Source organism: Panthera onca, chromosome F2 (assembly GCF_046562875.1).
Source record: "Panthera onca isolate mPanOnc1 chromosome F2, mPanOnc1 haplotype 2, whole genome shotgun sequence".
Classification (NCBI taxonomy): domain Eukaryota; kingdom Metazoa; phylum Chordata; class Mammalia; order Carnivora; family Felidae; genus Panthera; species Panthera onca.
In genome coordinates, this window is record NC_138356.1 from 10203124 (window position 1) to 10221977 (window position 18854).

Sequence of the window (18854 nt, forward strand, 5' to 3'; positions counted from 1 at the left end):
AAAAGAACGGTGGCCGGGCGCCTGGGTGGCTCAGTCGGTTGAGCGGCCGACTTCGGCTGAGGTCACGATCTCGCGGTCCGTGAGTTCGAGCCCCGCGTCGGGCTCTGGGCTGACAGCTCGGAGCCTGGAGCCTGCTTCCGATTCTGTGTCTCCCTCTCTCTCTGCCCCTCCCCCACTTGCACTCTGTCTCTCTCTGTCTCAAAAACATGTCACAGACACACGTGCTGTCATTTCTACCCCTTAAAGAAAAAACCCTCCCTTGACCCTACTTCCCCTCCAGCCATCACCTCCTGAACCAAGCCGCCAGCCCTCAGCGTCTCCTTTCTTTCTTCCATTCTCTCCTAAACCCCCCGCCCGACGCTTTGCCAAGCTCTGTTTTACTGAAGTCGGCCGTAACTTCCACCTTGCTAAAATACACGTTCTGTTTTTCCTTTTACCGGCTCTACTTACCGGACTACGTGTTTTCTTTCTTTCTCTTAGGTATTGCCATGTATGTGAGCCCCGTCTGTATCGTTCATCTTGTTCACAGCCCGGCGTATAGTAGGTGCTCAGGAAACATCCTCTGAATGAACCGGGACGCCTCTGGCGCTTCCTGCATTCTAGACCGTTCTCTTTGTACAAACTGGCTGGACCATGTCCCTTTAGGGGCCTGTTCCCTTGAGGGCAGGGAGAGGATAGGAAGCTGTCTTTGCCGTATTGAGTGGGTCTCCGTGACCCGAAGGGTTCATGCCCAGGGGTGGGCCCAGCTTCGTCCAGACAGAATGTGGCTTTTATCTCATCCGGTGATGACTGGATTGTTATTTTTCGGTCGTTAGGAAGACACTGTCGTTTCCTTAGCAAGATAGGAGAAGAATTATTTCCCACTAAGGAGGGTAGAGTGCAATTTTGAGATCCCCTTGGAGCATCTTACCAAGCAGAGCTTTTATGGGCACTGCCACAAGTTGGGTTTATCGGGCCGATTTTTCATATTTTACGAATGCCGTCTCACAAAGTTTTCAGAACATCTTCCTGCCTCTTACTCCCCCTCACTGTTTTATCCTCTGGTGCGGCCACTGCCGCTAACTGTAGTGTCTCCCAGATTCTGCCACCGCAGCAGGAAGGAGGTTTCGTTAGGAAAGCAGCCAGAGGCCTGGCATCATCTGGGTTGGGGGTGGTGAGGAGGGCACCCTGTCTGTTCCGTCCTCCCTTCCTTCCTGGCTCTCGTCCAGATCCGGCCCGTCTTCACTCCCTGCAGCCGCAGATGTTTCCATGTCTCCGCAGAGCAGTGGGAGAGCACAGGTTTAGAAAACAGACCTGAGGTCGACACTGAGCTCCTTCGACTGACCGGCTTCACGCCAGCCCCTCAGACTTCCCGAGCCTCAGTTTCCCCATCTGCCAAGGGGGACACATGACACCCGTTGGGCGAGGCTGATAAATGTAAGGCACTTATCCGGCATGAGGTCTGACAGAGGAAAGGTAGCCCACAAATGGTTGCTGCCGTATTTCTCTTTTTAGACCCAGGGATTGTGCCTAAAATCAAAAGCTTGAGAGATCGTGAAGCACTGAACATCAACAGCCACCTTTTGGCACAAGCGAAATAATTCTTCCCTGTTAAAAAGTAATGGAAAACTCCCATTTCTTGCCACACAAACAAACAAAACAATGCTAGAGACAGGGGGAAAAAAAACTATTTCAAAAAGCCTACCCCCTTTTTTCACTTTGAATGAGTCATTTTTCTTTAGTAAACAGGAGTGAGAAGCTTAAAATTAATCAAGATGGAGGCAGATAGCATCGTTTTGAAGTGAAAGCACGAAGGAGGGCAGTAAAAAAGTACATTGTATGTGAGTGCATACCAAAGGCAGAGTTTTCAGAGCGCGTGAAAGATGCATTTTGTTCATCCAGCAATGCCTGTGGTTTTTTTAAGTCTTTATCCGATTACTTTTAATATAGATTTAAGATTACTGTAATCCTTAGAGCGCCTCTTAAGTGAGCAGCTTTTTGTTTGTGTGTTTGTGCGTTTGGGCAGCAGGAGGAGGGAGACGGGGAAGTAAGCAAAGCCTTGGGGATAGCGTTAGCTTTTATTCTTTTACACTGAGGCACAGACACGTCCTGAACTGGACTCGGGTCAGACAAGCGTCCCTGCGAGAGATCTCTGAAGCCTGCCGTCCCCAGCAGTAAGTGCTGGGCTGGACAGACAGACGAGAGCCGGGTTGCCCGCCCTCAGGTGTGTGTGGCTGGGAGACGCGAGGGCGGGACCGCCCCTTGACTATAAGGACCATAAGGGAAGTGCCAGGGAGGAAGGACAGGATGCGGAGAGAGAGGTCAGACGAGGCTTCTCAGGGGCCTCGGGACACTTTCTCCAGCCAGGAAGGCTCCGGTCAAGGCCTGGCAGAGGAGGGAGCCGGAGCTGGAAGCAGGCATCAGAGCGCGTGGCCGGGAAGACGGGGTCCTGGCGGCAGGTGGGAGGGGGCTGCGGCCACACACCCAGATTACCCTTGGCCCCCGGGATCTCCCGTCCCTCCTAGCCCAGTGCCTGCCCCCAGACACCTCCAGGCTAAACTGCCCAGCAGAGCCAACAGTTTGGCCCCGTGCCTGGTGCTCTGGTGCCGGAATGGGCCCGGGCAAGTAGAGTGAACTTACCAGTCATTCCTGAGCTCCTTGTCACTTGGACCCAAAAATATTACTTCAAGCGCAAATCGTGGTGAAGCCCTACCTCGTGGCGTTCTAGGTTTGGAGATGATTCGCGTGAGACGCGTCAAAACGTTCAAGATTAAAAGATGTGCTGCAGAAAACACGCGTCTGGCTACTTACGTATCTTATTTTGAAGGTTATTTTTTTCTCCCACGGTGCAGTCTGAATCCTGGAAAATGAGAAAATGCTGTTACCTTTTTTGAGTACGTTTGAGGCAAAGAACTCGTCCGAACCGCTGCGATACTAAGAGCTATTCGAGAACTCGAAAACGATTCTAGGTGTTCCTTGGCAAAGGAGATCACGTGTTTTGTTCGTTTGTTTTTAAGTGAACCTACTGGCTATGCTTGAAAATTCTACCTTGCATTGATGTCCTTTTGCAAGCGTATTTGTTCCCTAACCACAATTCCGGGCTAATGTGCCCATGAAGTTGTGAAAGAACAGGTTCTGTGCAGTTGTGTGCTATTATACCAAACTCTGCAGTCCAAAGGAGGTGCTCTGGGGCGCCTGGGTGGCTCAGTCGGTTGAGTGACTTCGGCTCAGAGCCATGATCTCATGGCCCGTGGGTTCCGGCCCCACACCGGGCTCTGTGCCGACAGCTCGGAGCCTGGAGCCTGCTTCGGATTCTGTGTCTCCTTCTCTTTCTGCCCCTCCCCTGGTCATGCTCTGTCTCTCTCTGTCTCAAAAAGAAATTAAAAAAAAAAAAAAAAAAAAAAAAACATTAAAAAGAAAAAGGAGGCGATTTGAGTGTGGTTTCAAATTTCTAAACAGTTTATTCCAAGTTTCACTTCCCAAGCTTTATATCTGACATCTTCACTGAGTCTCTGCCATATAAATTGACGTGCTAGATATTCTACGGAGTGGTTAGCGTTTTAGTTCAGCTCAAGTGCTTACTATGTGCAAGGCGGGCAGCTTTACTGGAAATGGCAAAAAAAAGTGTGCTATCCCTGCTCTCTGATGCTCTGTGTAGTAAGACAGAATGAAATCACAGTCTCATGTTGCTTGTTGTTCCTTTTAATATCTCTCATTATTTTCATCAAAGTTCGGTTAACTTTCATAGATCCGCAGTCAGTGGTATCACGAAAGAAAATTAAATTAATGGAACCCAATTTATAAACACTTCACCTTCTCCGCTTGTGCATTTAAGCTGTTAGCAAATGGCATGGTTATTTGATTTAGCAAAAAATTAAGGAGATTTCTGTTCCTTCTCCATCTTCTGGGGGAAGCTGGTACTGAACAGCAAACAGCCAAAAGAGGAGATTTTTAGGAACTAAAATATAATTAGTGTGGACTCCTATGGCCATATTACCCAAATATAAAACATTCAAAGCGACATCATTAAGAGCTCTGGGGTGACAGTGTGACACGGTGAGGTGGGCCGAAGTGTACCTGTACAGACCTGGGTGTAGAGCCAACAGCCACTCAGTATTGAATACCTTAGACTATTTGGACCTCCGTGTCCTCATCTGCAAAATGGGGATAATACTTGCTTTAGAGATATCGGCAGGATTGAATTTAAAAACCTATAAGATGCATTAGTACAGTCCTGGGGACATTATATATGCTTTATAAGAAGTGGCCATGATTAACAGGTTAATTTTCAAACGTAATACAAAGGAATTTACCTAATCCACTTACAGCGAACTTGGCCCACTGTCCAAAAAAAAACAAAAAAAAAAAAAAATGCTGCTTTACCTTTCCTCCCTTCAAGTTGAAAAATGGTTCACAATGTTAACACATGTTAAGGTTTATTCCAGAGTAAAATCTCCTCTGCCCCAAGGCTGATCACCAGAAATTAAAAATACTTTCAGAAATAAGGGTTCGATCTATATTGCCACCCTTAATCTTTGTTATCGTATATATGAGCTACGATTGCCGTAGAGTACAAGTCAACGCACAGCTAAAGGAAAAAGCAGTATGCGCAGTGCAGGTGCTTAGCGTCGATGCTGGTGGGAGAACGTAGGTGCAGGGTCCCCAGATGCACCCAACCCTGGATTCTGGTCACGGCCGTCAGGGGCCACTCACAAGTACTTCTTGCTTACACACGGGCACCAGGCAGCCTCGAGGAGGCAGTTGTGAACACGGATGAGGTGGTCCTCTGACAGCGTCTGCAGGCACAACACAGATCCTTTTAGAGTTCCGAATCTTTGAGATCGTTGAGCCCCTGGAAGGGTCGCCTGGTCTACCCAGCTAAGGGAACCAGCTAACACTGAGACCCACGTTAATTAGCAAGACTTCTAAAGCCTGTGATTTGAGCACACTAGTCTTTAAAAGAGGACAGTGGTCCCTTGAACTTGACGCTCATTTAGAATTTGGCCTCCCGCATTCTCACAGCGGAACGTAAAACCACATAAAACTCTAGGAGAGGATAAAAAGCGGCTGCGAGTGGGATCGTTTTATGTTTGTTTGGATAAGGCAAGCAGTCCTATTGGATTTTCATTAGGAATCCTAGTGGCCCTGTTTTTTAATTACTTGTAGTTATTGTCATTAAGCGAGCCATTGTATTGCCAAATGATTTTGGGGGCCCAGCTACACGCAGCCTTGATTTCTGTAATCTCAGGTGAAAGGCAGGGCTCCCCCACAGTGGAACAAGTTGCTGGGCCTCTCTTAGCAGCATTTTCTTCGCCTTTGGCCAAGGAAGAACGTTGGACCAGAAATGTGATTTTTGTCCCCCTCTGATTCTGTTTTCATTCTAATTGTCTTAAATAGGAGAATGGCATTTTAAAGGGAACCCATAACATTTTAAAATAACGGATTGACTTCAAAATGAAAACGAAGCATTTTCTAAATGACCTTGGAGAATGACATTAAAGAATCCATCATGGATTGAGATTTGACCTGCTCTTTTTCTCCTCCCAATTTTAGGTTTGATTTCATTTTTAATAATGGCTCTATTATTTACTCTAGCCTGGTTCACTCACATAACTGTTTGCTTTGAAATTTGAAACCACATATTTTCTCTGTAACTCGAATAAAAATGGGGTCATGCGAATGACCTTTCAGACAGAAACTGCATAGTCAATCCACTTTGACAGAAATAGCGCACACACACACACACACACACACACACTATGGCTTGAGAGCAATGGAATCATTTTAAGACAAAAGATCATTCAGTTCCCATAAAGCTCGAGATCTGATGACGGTGATTATCAGTGCCAAGTTGCGGACACTGGGGACGAAATTTAATAACCGCTCACATTTACTGAACAAACGTGGTGCTGAGTTCCATGCTGAGCACGTTTATATACCTCACAGAGTTCCCACATCCGCCCTATGGAGTGTAGCAGTCATTACGCGTAAGAGAGGAAACTGAGGCACACTCAGCTTGAGTAACTTCCCAGGGTTGCAGACCTTTAGGTGTGGTTGACCTTGACCCCTGGACCTGGGCTCTGAACTGAGGAGTGGCAGAGAGTGAACAGGGGAACAGAAAACCTGAGGGATACTGTGTGGATGGAGCCCTTTTGTTTTCTGGCCTGGATTCAGGAGGGATAAACAGGAAGTGAGTGTGCGCTTTTCTCTGTGCCTGAAGAATTCAGCCTGCTGAGTTCTCCTTTCCGTCCCTGGGATGAAATCTCAGATGGCACCCATAGCCTCTTCAGTGGGTCTTAAATAATTGAAAGTTCTCAGATCAGTTTCAGGAACGAAAGAGCCCAGTCCATCGTTCTGTCTCAACCCAAACTCCAGCCTTTCATCCGGTTTAAATTAGCTTCTCCCTCTTCCAGCTCAGGCCTGTGTTGGCTCAGGAGAGAAGGGGGGGGGGGGGGGGTGAGGATTTACTGTGGAGGAGGGGACGTAATAAACATCGTGGGTTTTCCTCTCCTTTCTTGTTCCAGCTTCTTTCCCTCTCATGAGCAGGCGTCCCTTCTGACCTGAGTAGGTCCCGCGAGGCTGTGTGAATGTGCAGGCCAGGCAGAGTGCTAAAGGGAGGATCGCAAGGTTCCTGCCCTGGGCTCTGACACCTGTCATCTGGTGTGGTCCCCTGGGGAGGGGGGACTTCAGAGCTGCCTTTCTTTGGGAGCTTTGGGGCTCCCTGGGGGCAGCCGCACCCCTCCTACCGCTAGGGGGTGCTCACGGCCTTCCACTCAGTGCAGGGCTGGGGGCTTCCTTTCGGGGGTGAATCTTTGGGGGCAATTCTGTTTCCCATCACCCCAGAGCACCTTTTCCCAAATACCTAGGTGCACCTAGGAAACCCCCACTCTTGTACTCTTGGAAACACGGCTTCATCTCACTGTCTGAGACGAAGGTAGACAGACAGAGCCACTGTCCTCCATCATAGCTACGAGCAGAGAGCCTGAGACTGCCCTCCATACTGCTTTCCTGCGGCAGAGTTGTCTCCCATAGCCGCCTTTGTGTGCCCCCTGGGCTTCATGAGGAAACACTGGGCATAGCAAGTGGCACCCACCCCCCTCCACTCTTCCCTCCAGCCTTGCTCAGCTCACAGCGCCACCTGGGGGATATTTCCATAACACAGGGCCTCCCCGGTTGTCCCAGTAATTTTCACACCTTGATCAAAATGCAGGCACAAGTTGTGTGCTGCCCCACCAGTGCACCTGGCACATAGGAGAGCCAGTGAGACAGTTCCTCTTCGTCCGTATCTATAAAGTCATAAGAAGCTAACGGCGGGGGCGGGGCGCCTGGGTGGCTCAGTCAGTTGAGTGTCCGACTTCCGCTCAGGTCATGATCTCACTGTTGGGGAGTTCGAACCCCGCATCGGGCTCTGTGCTGATGGCCCAGAGCCTGGAGCCTGCTTCGGATTCTGGGTCTCCCTCTCTCTGTGCCCCTCCTCTGTTCATGCCCCGTCTCTCTCACTCTCAAAAATGAATAAATGTTAAAAAAAAAAAAAAAAAAAAAAAAAGCTAAGAGTTGGCCTGTCCATCATCTCTGCACCCATTCCAACATCTTTTTCTATCCCGCGGTTGTAGAGAATGGATGTGCCAGAAGAAACAGGGCTGAAAGGGGGTGCTGCAAAAGGGGGGTAACGGTTTACGCCACCTGTGGAAGACTAAAACAAAGGAATGGAAACCTAGGGCAAGGGTTTGTTAAACCCTTGGAGTATCATCTGTGAAGACCTACTCTGTAGCCAGCCGAAAAAGGACTAGGATACTGGAATCAAAAGTCAAGATGTTATTGGGAAAAGTCCCCGGTTGCCAAGAACATACGAAGGGATAGTGTGGTTGGAAGAGGATTCTTTCACCAACAGCCTGGAGTTGATGTTGATGGCAACACTGAGGCCAAAAAAGAGAAGATTCAGCCGTCAGAATTATAGACGAGAGGGATTCACCGGGCGATGAGACAGAACGAGGCACGTCATTCGGTAATTGAAAAAGTACAGGTCCAGAAAGGGCAGTGGTTTTGACTTAATGCTTCCAGATGGTGGGCCCTCTGATTTCTTAGTTTCTGTGCAATTTGTAGCGTGCAAATGCAGTCTTTTTTTCAAACCTGCTTTTGTGACTTACCCAGTTACTTTTCCACTCTTGATATTCTCCTTTGCTTTTGCACTTTTTGCAAGTTATTCTCCCAGCATGAAAGAAAGGAATAAAAATGAGCATGCGCTAGGACGGGAACACGTTGAGAACATGGCATGTTAATTAAAATGGACGCATTAACGTCTTCCAAATGGAATGGCGTTGCTCCCTTGAACCCACAGAACTGAGCGTTATTTGTGAATGCATTTTGCTTCGATAAAATAATTTTCTGTGAGAACCACAATATCGTTAACCATGTGTGATGGGTATTAAGGACGTGACAAACGTTGTGAGACGCTGCTGGTTAGGAGACATCTGAGGCAGAGGGGAGGACAGGTGTGAATGCACACAGCTGGTTTGGAGGGACAGACTGCCATAGTTCGGTTTGGCTCAGGCCTGGGGTGCAGAGGAGGGAGGGATGGAAGAGAGAGTGTGTACCTCCCCACAAACCACTTCTGGGCAGTCAAACTGGGAGCCAGAATCGTCCTCAACACGCCCCCCTCACCCTCCACACCCAGCGCGTCTCCAAGGTCAGCCCAATGTACTTCTTCCAACGTCTCTCGAAATTGTCCACACTTCTCTCCATCCCCAGAGACACCCTCCGCATAACGGTTATGTGAATGAAAAGTGTCTGTGCCCTTATCTAACCTTCTCGGGTCCTGTAAAGAGGTGGGTACTATTATTGTCCCCATTTTGGAGACGGGGAACCTGAGGCCCAGGAAGATGCTGTAACCTGCCCACGGCGGCTCAGCCATTGCAGGGCTGAGCCGGGATCCAGACCCAGAGGCAGCTACTCCGAGCCCAGCCACCTTCTCCCTCCCCCGGACGGTTCTGACTCTTCTATTGTGAGTGCATTTCTCTTAACGTTTGTAAAGAATTCAAAGGCTAACACTGTCATGTGAAACTGTGCATTTTTGCCGCACCGACAAGGATGTCTGTCTGTCCTTAAGTGGGAAAAACCGAGACTGTAGTTGCAAGAGTGACCCTCCTACCAGGTTGGGGTTTGATGCCTAAAGGCAGTAGCACAAATACTGTTACCACAACAAACAAAAAAATCAGAAAGCAGCATGGCCCAGGTTGATACGTACTGTCAGTGTTCTGTGCTCTGACTTGGTGGGAAATCAGAAGATCGGTTCTTCAAGAATTCTTACTTACCTCGAAGGTAAACCGCTTCTTTTGTTGTCCGCCTCCAGGAATGTTTGAACTGAAGGCATTTCCAAGCTCGCCAAATTCAACACATTCAGTTTTCATAGAGAAGGTCACGTTTGGTGACCGCAAGTGGAATTCAGCTCCCACCTGACGGCAACATTTCCACCTTTTCTCCGTAGTAACGCACGTGGGAAATGGCCAGTCTTCACCTATTTAAGGAATGTCTGTGGGTGAATCCGGGACTGTGTTGAATCCCAAGGTCCTGGCTCTAACTCCCTTGCTTTCTTCCTACGTGCCCCAAAGACCCCAGACTTGAATTCACTTGAGAGACAAGAAAGCTTGGCTCGTTTTCCTCTGCGTCCGAGGCACTTGGGTTCTAACCTGATGCTCTCGAGTGCAGCGGTGGGCTTCCTCTTGCCCCTCAAAGGTGCACCAGCTTCCTAGGCCTCGCCTGGGATCTGTGAGCGGCACAGGATCTAGGTCCCCCCCCACCCCAGATCTACTTCAGGAGTGGGCGTTTGCAGGGCATCCCCTGGGGTGCACAGGCACGTAACAGCTTGAGAAACACTGCTTCAAGTGGGTGAGAGTCACCGTTTGCGCCTGTGGCCTCCAGCCCTCCCCACCCAGAGCGGGACCCCCGCAGGTAACGTGACCCCTCTAGCCCCCCTGCTCCACGGTGGGGGGTAGGAACTGGCAGGGCCCCGCTCCTGTCACCCGAGGCCAGATTGCTGTGGAGTTCACGTGCACCCTGATACGGTGGACCGTTTTGTGTCTCACCTCTGCCAAGCTTTGTTCTCCGGTTCATTTTTTACTTCCGTGAAATGTTCAAATGGTTATTAAACAGGGGAGAATGTAGCCAAATGGTGAGCGGAAGTGTCTCTCTGCCTCGGGCTTATGTTCCCTCTTAGTAGCCGTAAGTCAGGGATCAGGCAGGACTGTATAATTACCTTTGTTGATGAAATTCTAGGCGGCCGAGCTCTGATCTTCCTTTCCTAGAATAAGGTAAAGAAATAGAAGCCCCTCCTGGCCGGTGCCTGGCCGCACCCGAGGGACCTGTCCAGGGGTCAGAGGGGCGTCATCTGCTCCCCGAGCAGAGATCGTGGTTGTCACACATCCGTGACCTCGAGATGTGGCCCCAGGGTTCCAGGCACGGCATCTACTATTTGACCGATCTCAGCCAGCACCGTGTCAACGTTGAAAAGGAAAAGAAGAGAAGTTAGGGATTATGGGAGCATTAAAAGAAGGAGCACCTAAGCCACCTTCATTGGGTCTGAAGTAGCTGTAGTTTGTTGGCCAAAACAGATCCTGTAGCACCCACCCTGTTTCTTCCAGGAAGATGCTTTTCCTTTTCCTCTCCAAAGAGTCCGGATTAAAACGTGTAGGCTCAGAACCTGGTCATCTGTAAATATCAGGGTGTTGAAAGTTATTAGGGAGATTGGGGGTGCCAGAGAAAAGGGAGAAGGAAGGGGTGGAAAGAACAAGGAAATGCAGTGCAAACTGCTTCCAGTCACGACCTTTCTAACATAATCTTTTCACACCGGTTTTGTTCTAGTGCGTGCTTCCGAAGGTTAGATGGCGTGGAACAGATGGGAGTGCCTGCGGGAGCCATCCTGAGCGTCTGCCTCTGTTTACCCATTGCCTCGCCTTTTTTTCCACGAAGAAAGCAAACTGTGAAAGCAAGACAGGGAGCTTTCTGAGGCGGGTGCCCGTGTATTTAAATAAACTGGTGTCTGCCAGTCTTGTGAGCCGAAAGTAATGATTTTTGTTTCGTGTTCTCAACGACACGAAAGCCCGCCTTAACAGACAGGGCCATGCGGTACGGTCAGGTCAGTAGCGGTGGAGGTTGGGGCTTCTGGTCTTAGCAGGATAGGGTTAGAAGGGGAGATAGTCGAGCAGGCCAGCATGGGCTCTAATGCCAGTTCACATTACGTGATAAGGACAACTCATCATGCGGAGAATATTGTCCTAAGAACGGTAAATACAGGAACCACAATGCAGTCCTGAGCCAATATTCCCATATGCCATTTTGAAATTGGAAATAGCTCGCTCCTTCTTGGCTGCTCAGAACCACATGACTTGGAGGGAGGAGGGAACCACATGACTTAGAGGGATAGAAGGTGCTTGGGTGAGAATCTCACCCAAGCACCTCCTATCCCAGATGAGGAGACGAGGCCCCAGCAGAAGAGGCTCCAGGAGCTCTGTCTCCTGCAACCCACTGGACGATCCTCTCCCCTCGGCTCACCTTGCCAGAGGTTGGCTTTGGTCCCTGAGCACAGAGCTGGTGGGTGCCAATCTCAGTCCTGTCCTTCACTGTGTCCCCAGATGTACCGCCCCTGTCCCCTCTGTGGACACGGTTGGAAACTCCAGAGGTAACTAATCAGAGGAGACGTTACACATGCTGGGAAGAAACGTGGCCTGTCCCGGGGGCAGCCTGCTGTCGCGCACTCCGTCTGTGATCCGGTGGGTTGCCTCTGACCCCAGGCTCTCCTGCCTGTTCTGGCCCTGAGCCCCTCTGTGAAGGGAGCCCCAGTTCATCTTCCCAGGAAGGTGGGCCCAGGATGGTGGATGACCAAACGCAGAAGGCTCCGCAGAGAAATAGTCGCTCCCTTCTGGCATTTCGCTCAAAATGTGTTCAAAGAAACAATGTCACTGAATCCATGAGAGGGGGGAGGAGGCGGTGACATTTTAAACTACATAGCGCACAATTAAAGGAAGTTATTGTGTAGGAATTGCCTTGGGGCTTCTCAACTCTCGCATAGGAAAATATTTTTATTAGAACAAATCCTTTTGCAGATTCCCAAAATCGTCTCTTAACAAAACACGGCAATGGGTGTATTTGGAGATTGAGCTTGTAAAAGATGATGAGAGAGGAATCTCAGGCTTCCCTCCCCCCCCACCTCCATGCTTGTTATTAATGGACCCTTCATTTTCTTAACGTGAGAGCAGATGATTTTATACGTACGCCACTTTATTTTGTAAATTAGTTATTTGATGTTAGTGAATACATTACCCTTAATATTGCTTATTATAACCAAAGATGCTGAAAAGGGCTGTAACCAGTTACCCTGGGATGCTGACGTATTCATAAATGTTCTCTGTCAGCAGTAACAGGCAAAGAGACTCGTTCTTAGAAAAATGCTACATGGGACACCTGGGTGGCTCAGTCGGTTAAGCGCTGGACTTTGGCTCAGGTCATGATCTCACAGTTCCTGGGTTGGAGCCCCTGATCTCACAGTTCGTGGGTCCGAGCCCCGCCTCGGGCTCTGTGCTGACGGCTCAGAGCCTAGACCCCGCTTCCGATTCTATGTCTCCCTTTCTCTCTGCCCCACCCCCGCTTGTGCTCTCTCTCTCTCTCTCTCTCCCTCTCAAAAATAAATAAACATAAAATTTTAGGGGGCGCCTGGGTGGCTCAGTGGGTTGTGCCTCCGACTTCAGCTCAGGTCATGATCTCATGGTTCGTGAGTTCAAGCCTCATGTCAGGATCTGTGCGGACAGCTCAGAGCCTGGAGCCTGCTTCGGATTCTGTGTCTCCCTCTCTCTCTGGCCCTCCCCTGCTCACACTCTGTTTCTCTCTGTCTTTCAAAAATGAATAAATGTTAGGGGTGCCTGGGTGGCTCAGTCAGTTGAGCGTCTGACTTCAGCTCAGGTCATGATCTCAGGGTTCATGAGTTCAAGCCCTGCATCAGGCTCTGTGCTGACAGCTCAGAGCCTGGAGCCTGCTTCGGATTCTGTCTCCCTCTCTCTCTGCCCCTCCCCTGCTTGTACTGTCTCTGTCTCTCAAATATAAACATTAAGAAAAATTTTTTTAGGGGCACCTGGGTGGCTCAGGTGGTTAAGGGCCCAACTTCGGCTCAGGTCATGATCTCACAGTTCACGAATTCGAGCCCAGTGTCGGGCTGTGTGCTGAGAGCTCAAGGCCTGGAGCCTGCTTCAGGTTCTGTGTCTCCCTCTCTCTCTGCCCCTCCCCTGCTCTCACTCTGTCTCTCTCTCTCTCTCTCTCAAAAATAAATAAACTTTTTTATTTTTTTTTTTTGAAAAACGCTACATATATCGTTCACTAAGTAGAGAGACAGCCGATAGATTGATACTGGGAGTATTGATAAATGTTTCGTTGTGGTGGTTTTGGTTGAGGGCCGGGGTGGTCAGATTGTTCAGAAAACCACAAATAATAAATCCGTGAATACTCAACTCTTGCACCAGTTTTCTATAGCACAGACATGCTTAGGTATGATTGACGTCTTCACATGTTCTTAGTTCTTAGTTCTCTAGGGGATTGGGGAAAACACATACCACAGAGAAACCCTTGATTTCTGCTCATGAAGTGTGAAACATTATGGAGCATTTATAATCAAATTAGTTAACTTGGTTAATCCGGAGGTCTTTCTAGTTTTCTTTTTTAATTAAAAAAAATAAAATAAAATAAGCTTGCTTTATTGAACAGGAGGAGCTCCATACCGTAGACTTGGCTTTCGGGAGAAAGTGCTTTCAAATATATGGGTTGTCCAAAGTAAGATAACTGAAACCTGCTTTTAAAAAACTTGTTTCCATCTCTGCTGCCAATCCCGTGGCTCGCCCCGTTATCTTCAGCTTTTGAAGAGTGAAGGAAGCGCTCGTTTCAGACGTTACTGAGCGGTCGGTAGGAAGAAACCCCGAAGTGTTTTGCGCCGGCCGCCCGCCCGCCCCGCCGGAGGGAAGGAGACGGCACTCCCCGACTCCCCGACGCGGTCGCCGGCGCGGATGCGGGAGCCTCGCAACGCCGCGCGGTGCAGGGCCCCGGGGACCCGGCCCTGGCCAAGCCCGCATTTCCACACCCACCCAGGATTTCCTGGGTTTGGTGCGAGGGACGCCCGCCGGGCGTGATCGGGGGGCGGATGGCGGCCACGGGGAGGCAGCCGCGAGAGCCCACACGCGTGGGAGAGCGCGGCCCCCGTGCGCGCGCGCCCCGAGCCCCCGCGTCCGACTGAGGGCGCCCGGGGCGCGCGCTCCGGGCCCCGGGGCCCCGCCGCCCAGGCGCGGCCGGTGGGGGGGCGGCGGGGGCGGGGGCGCCGCGGGCTTTCTCTGTTGCTACAGCCGTGATGTCACTCGCCCGTCCTAACCCGCGGTTGGTTGTTGTGTGTTTCAGCTCTGCCTGCAGTCGAACACAAAGACCTGGAGGAGACTCCCACGTCGTTCGGGGAGAAGAAAGGAGGCGGCCGGGCGCAGCAGAGGAACTCGTGGCTCGTGGCCTTCCGGAGAGGGGGGGCGAGCGGATCGGAGGCGGGGGGCGCGGGGGGCGGTCGGCGAGCCGTGAGATGAGGCGCCGCCGCCGCTGCTGCTGCCGCTGCTGCTGACGACACCCAGACCCCAGGCTCCGTGCGCCGCCCTGCGTGCTTCATGTACATGTGTCTGCCCCGCGCACCCGGAGGCGCCCAGACGAGAATCCAACACGGCTGCCGGGGAGAGGCCACCCACCATGCCCACGGAGACGCTCCCGACAGGTAGCATGGTGAAGCCGGTCAGCCCCGCGGGCACCTTCACCTCGGCCGTGCCCCTGCGCATCCTCAACAAAGGCCCCGACTACTTCCGCAGGCAGGCCGAGCCCAACCCCAAGAGACTCAGCGCCGTGGAGAGGCTGGAGGCCGACAAGGCCAAGTACGTCAAGAGCCAGGAGGTCATCAACGCCAAGCAGGAGCCCGTGAAGCCGGCCGTGCTGGCCAAGCCGCCCGTGTGCCCCGCCGCCAAGCGCGCCCTGGGCAGCCCGACGCTCCGCGTGTTCGGCGGCCACGCCAAGACCGAGAGCGGCGTGCAGAGGGAGACCCTGAAGCTCGAGATCCTGAAGAACATCATCAACAGCTCGGAGGGCTCCAGCTCGGGCTCGGGGCACAAGCACAGCGCCCGGAACTGGCCGCCCCACCGGCCGGACTCCGCCGACCTGCAGCGGCACTCGTTCGCCGAGTCCCTGAAGGTGTACCCCACGCAGGGCCGCGGCAGCCCGCAGGAGGGCGGCTCCCACGGGGGCCGGCGGCTGCTGGAGCCGGCGGCCGAGTCCTTCCTCCACGTCTCGCACAGCTCCTCGGACATCCGCAGGGTGACCAGCGCGAAGCCCTTGAAAGCGATCCCCTGCAGCAGCTCCGCGCCCCCCCTGCCTCCCAAGCCCAAGGTCGCGGCCGCGGCCACCGCGAAGTCCCCCGAGGCCGACGCGGTGGAACCGGCCAGCGGCGTCAGCCGGAGGCCCTCGCTCCAGCGGTCCAAGTCGGACTTGAGCGACCGGTATTTCCGGGTGGACGCGGACGTGGAGAGGTTCTTCAACTACTGCGGACTGGACCCCGAGGAGCTGGAGAACCTCGGCATGGAAAACTTTGCCCGGGCCAACTCCGACATCATATCCCTCAACTTCCGCAGCGCAAGCATGATCAGCTCAGACTGCGAACAGTCTCAGGACAGTAACAGTGACCTTAGGAATGACGACAGTGCCAATGACCGGGTGCCATACGGCATCTCTGCCATCGAAAGAAACGCGAGGATCATCAAGTGGTTGTATAGCATCAAACAAGCCAGAGAGTCACAGAAGGTCTCCCACGTGTAAGACAGAAAGGCCGTGCGAAGGAGGGAGGGGTGGGTCTCTGTCTGTGCATCCGCAGTCGTGAAGGGTGTGAGGTCTCCTTGAAGTGTTGTGAGCTTCTCCACTCTCTTTGTGTTGCTTGTTGTGCAATGTTTCCAAGTTGCATGCCTGTCAACATGGGGACCGACCCGGCTTCCACGTCCGCCATCGCTGCAGAGCCCGGCTGAACGCCCGTCACCTGCCAAGAGTTTGCGGCCAGAATCCGGAATCCAACTAGGGCTTCGATCTTTTGAGCAAAACTGTTTACACGAAAAACGGTAGACAACTTCTTCGATATTTATGTGGTTCTTGTGTTTTTCTATCCCGCGCTATTGTGTCTTAATTAAAAATCTTATCCACTGGCTTTTAAGTTGAGAGGAGAACCGTTTCGAAGTAAAAAGCCAACTTGCCTACACGCGAGACCCAAACAGTGGGGAAGGAAATGGGATCTGCTACCAAACGGATAACAGTGACTGACCTGAGTGAGAGAACCAGGCTGGGTTTTCTGAGGAAGAAAAGCGGTGAGCCTGATGTTAAGCGTTCGCGTATTGGAATTCTCCTGCCACTCGTTAAAGTAATGGGGCAACCGTGCTACGTTCTGTGTCCGACTCCGTGTGTAAAATGTTGGTGCTTCTGTGTAATACTGACCCCGAGGAAAGACAATCAGATACAACGAGGGTGAGGGCGATTAAATCTAGGAGTCCGGGGGTTGGGGGTTTTGTTGAAGTTCTGATTTGGGTTGATTCCAAAATTCCTACTATTAATCTTTTGACGGGAATGGCCATCCTAAAGCTGATACTGAATGTCTTAAAAAACAAAACAAAACAAAAAGGTTTTTGATCAAGAACTGATTCTGTGCTGATTCTCTTCCCTCTCTCCTCCCCTTCCTGCGTTGTTGTTTTATTTGGGAGAGGGGGGTGGGGCTTGCGCAGGTTTGAGTTCTCTGAAGACATAAACACAAATGGAAATACCAGCCATATCAGTATAGAGCCTCCCATGCAGAAGTGAATACCTTCCGTAGCTGAACCATATCCGAGCAGTGCGATTGTGTTGTCTTGCCTATGTTATTCTCTCAGGCTGTGGACCTTTGTTACAGCTCTAGGAAACTGTAGAGACATGATGCCATGTAGCTTCCCGCCCCCCCCGCCCCCCCCCCCGCCTTTGGTCTCTAGTGCTGCCTATCAACTTGTTCCCCGTTTTCCCCAGTAACCTGTCCCGCAGGTGGTTAGTTAGCTGTGGACCAGCTGATAGTCGCGGTGCGGTCGCAGAGAGGTAAACGTGTGGCAGTCTGCTTCATTGCTCTGTACTCATGCCCCGAAGTTCTCAGCAGCAGTACCTTAGACTTCATCGGCTAATGGGAAACTTTTTATGGTGTAAATGCTGTAAGACTTTGTACATACTTCAGTTGTTATGAAATCTTTAAGAAACAAAAAAAAGTTACGCTAATAAATAGCTCTGGTGCAGGCACTAATGGTGGTGGTTTCTCTTTGTCCTTTTCTTTGCTCCCTCCTTGAACGTTTAATTTTGGACTGTGGGCCAGAAGCGGATTTTTGGTCGTGTTGAAGACACATTGTTTCATTAAGCTATTTTCACCACATCACAGTTCTTCCAAATGATAGCGATAGCAATGTGCTTTTGTTAAAATAGCTTCATCCGGCTTCCTAAAATATGCTGCCTCTTCTTTACTTAGTTCACACGTTTGTTATTTTTACCTTTTCTTACACATCAGGATTTTTCACATCTTCTCCAAGACTCCAGTTGTAAATATTTATGAGTTCATACAGCGGAGACATCCCTTTGAATGGTCTTTATTTGTACAAGCCCGACATCGTTAACATTACATGTGTCCATACACGTGCCCACCCGTTCATTCGTTCCTCTTTCAACAGGTCATTGGACGAGCGGCTCCCTTTTTCAGGCCTCACGGTAGGCACAGGACTATCGTGGTCAACAACACGGTCTCTGCCTCAAGGAGCACAGGTTCTCACATTTACTTTCCGAGAAACATCGCTCTTCTTAGTGGACCTACCTTATCTCCTCTTATGAGGACATTGAGTATTCAACTATTTACTGAATCAAGTTATTTGAAGGCTAACACTTCTTCAAAAGTTCCACATGATATGTTAGTGTGGAAGAAAGCATTCTTTGAAAACTTTTCAGAAACAGAAATGATAAGATTCCCAACGACTACTGTTTGTAACACTTTCCTTCTGGAGATCAAATTTAGTTCCTTGACTCTCTGCTGGGTTTGAATTCTTTCTGGTTCTCTGATTAGTTTTCAGTTCAACTAGACTTCTACTTCCCAGAAGAAACATTCTGAAATGCAGCTTGGCGTGGGTGATGACACAGCACATTCAGGATAATAGAATGAAAATAGGTTTCTTTCATTTAGTTCAAAATAAGTTTTATATATATATATATATATATATATATATATATATAAACATATATGATATATTTAACTATAAATGTTATATATATATAACATTTATAGTTATATATATCATATATATATAATACACACACACACACACACACACACACACATATATATATATATATTCTTATATTCCCTAACCATTAGGGAAGAAATGTGGCCATTTGAAATATTCATGGCTTAGCATTTATATATCCATCTCTTTCTAGGGCTATTGAAATACCAAAAATTGTGTCATTTTTCTAAGGAAACCAGTTTTTTTTTTGGAAGAAGAGCACTTCTTAGCTAATTTAACATCACTGCCCATGCTGTTTTAGTCATGGATCCTGTTGAATCTTCCAACATTTGAAAACCACATGTAATCTGCATCCCACCATAATTCAGTCTAATCCCGTGTGGCCTCATTAGAATAGTGAACAAATGCGAGCCTTTTGGTTCCTTTCATAGAAGTTGGGGGCCCCTTATTTCCTTTTTGTTCTTGAAATTAGAGTTTCTATAACGGACTGTTTCAGAGGCTTACTATTAAATCCTAAGCGTGAGAGACTTCCTAATT

The 18854-nt window shown here is 50.0% G+C and overlaps 1 protein-coding gene across 6 annotated transcripts in view; it reads left to right on the forward strand.

Moving 5' to 3' along the window:
• FAM110B (family with sequence similarity 110 member B) overlaps window positions 1–17335 on the forward strand; it is a 143556-nt gene extending 126221 nt beyond the window's left edge. For 4 of the 6 annotated variants that reach the window (XM_078441837.2, XM_078441838.2, XM_078441835.2 and 1 more), the window contains one exon: window positions 14407–17335. In XM_078441837.2, the coding sequence (XP_078297963.1) occupies window positions 14737–15849 (1113 nt within the window). In that variant the 5' untranslated portion in view covers window positions 14407–14736 and the 3' untranslated portion in view covers window positions 15850–17335. Of the gene's footprint in view, window positions 1–10836; window positions 11387–13695; window positions 14119–14406 lie in introns of those variants that run through there. The other 2 variants (XM_078441839.2, XR_014136559.1) reach the window with 2 other exon arrangements.
• Window positions 17336–18854: the final 1519 nt, after the last annotated feature.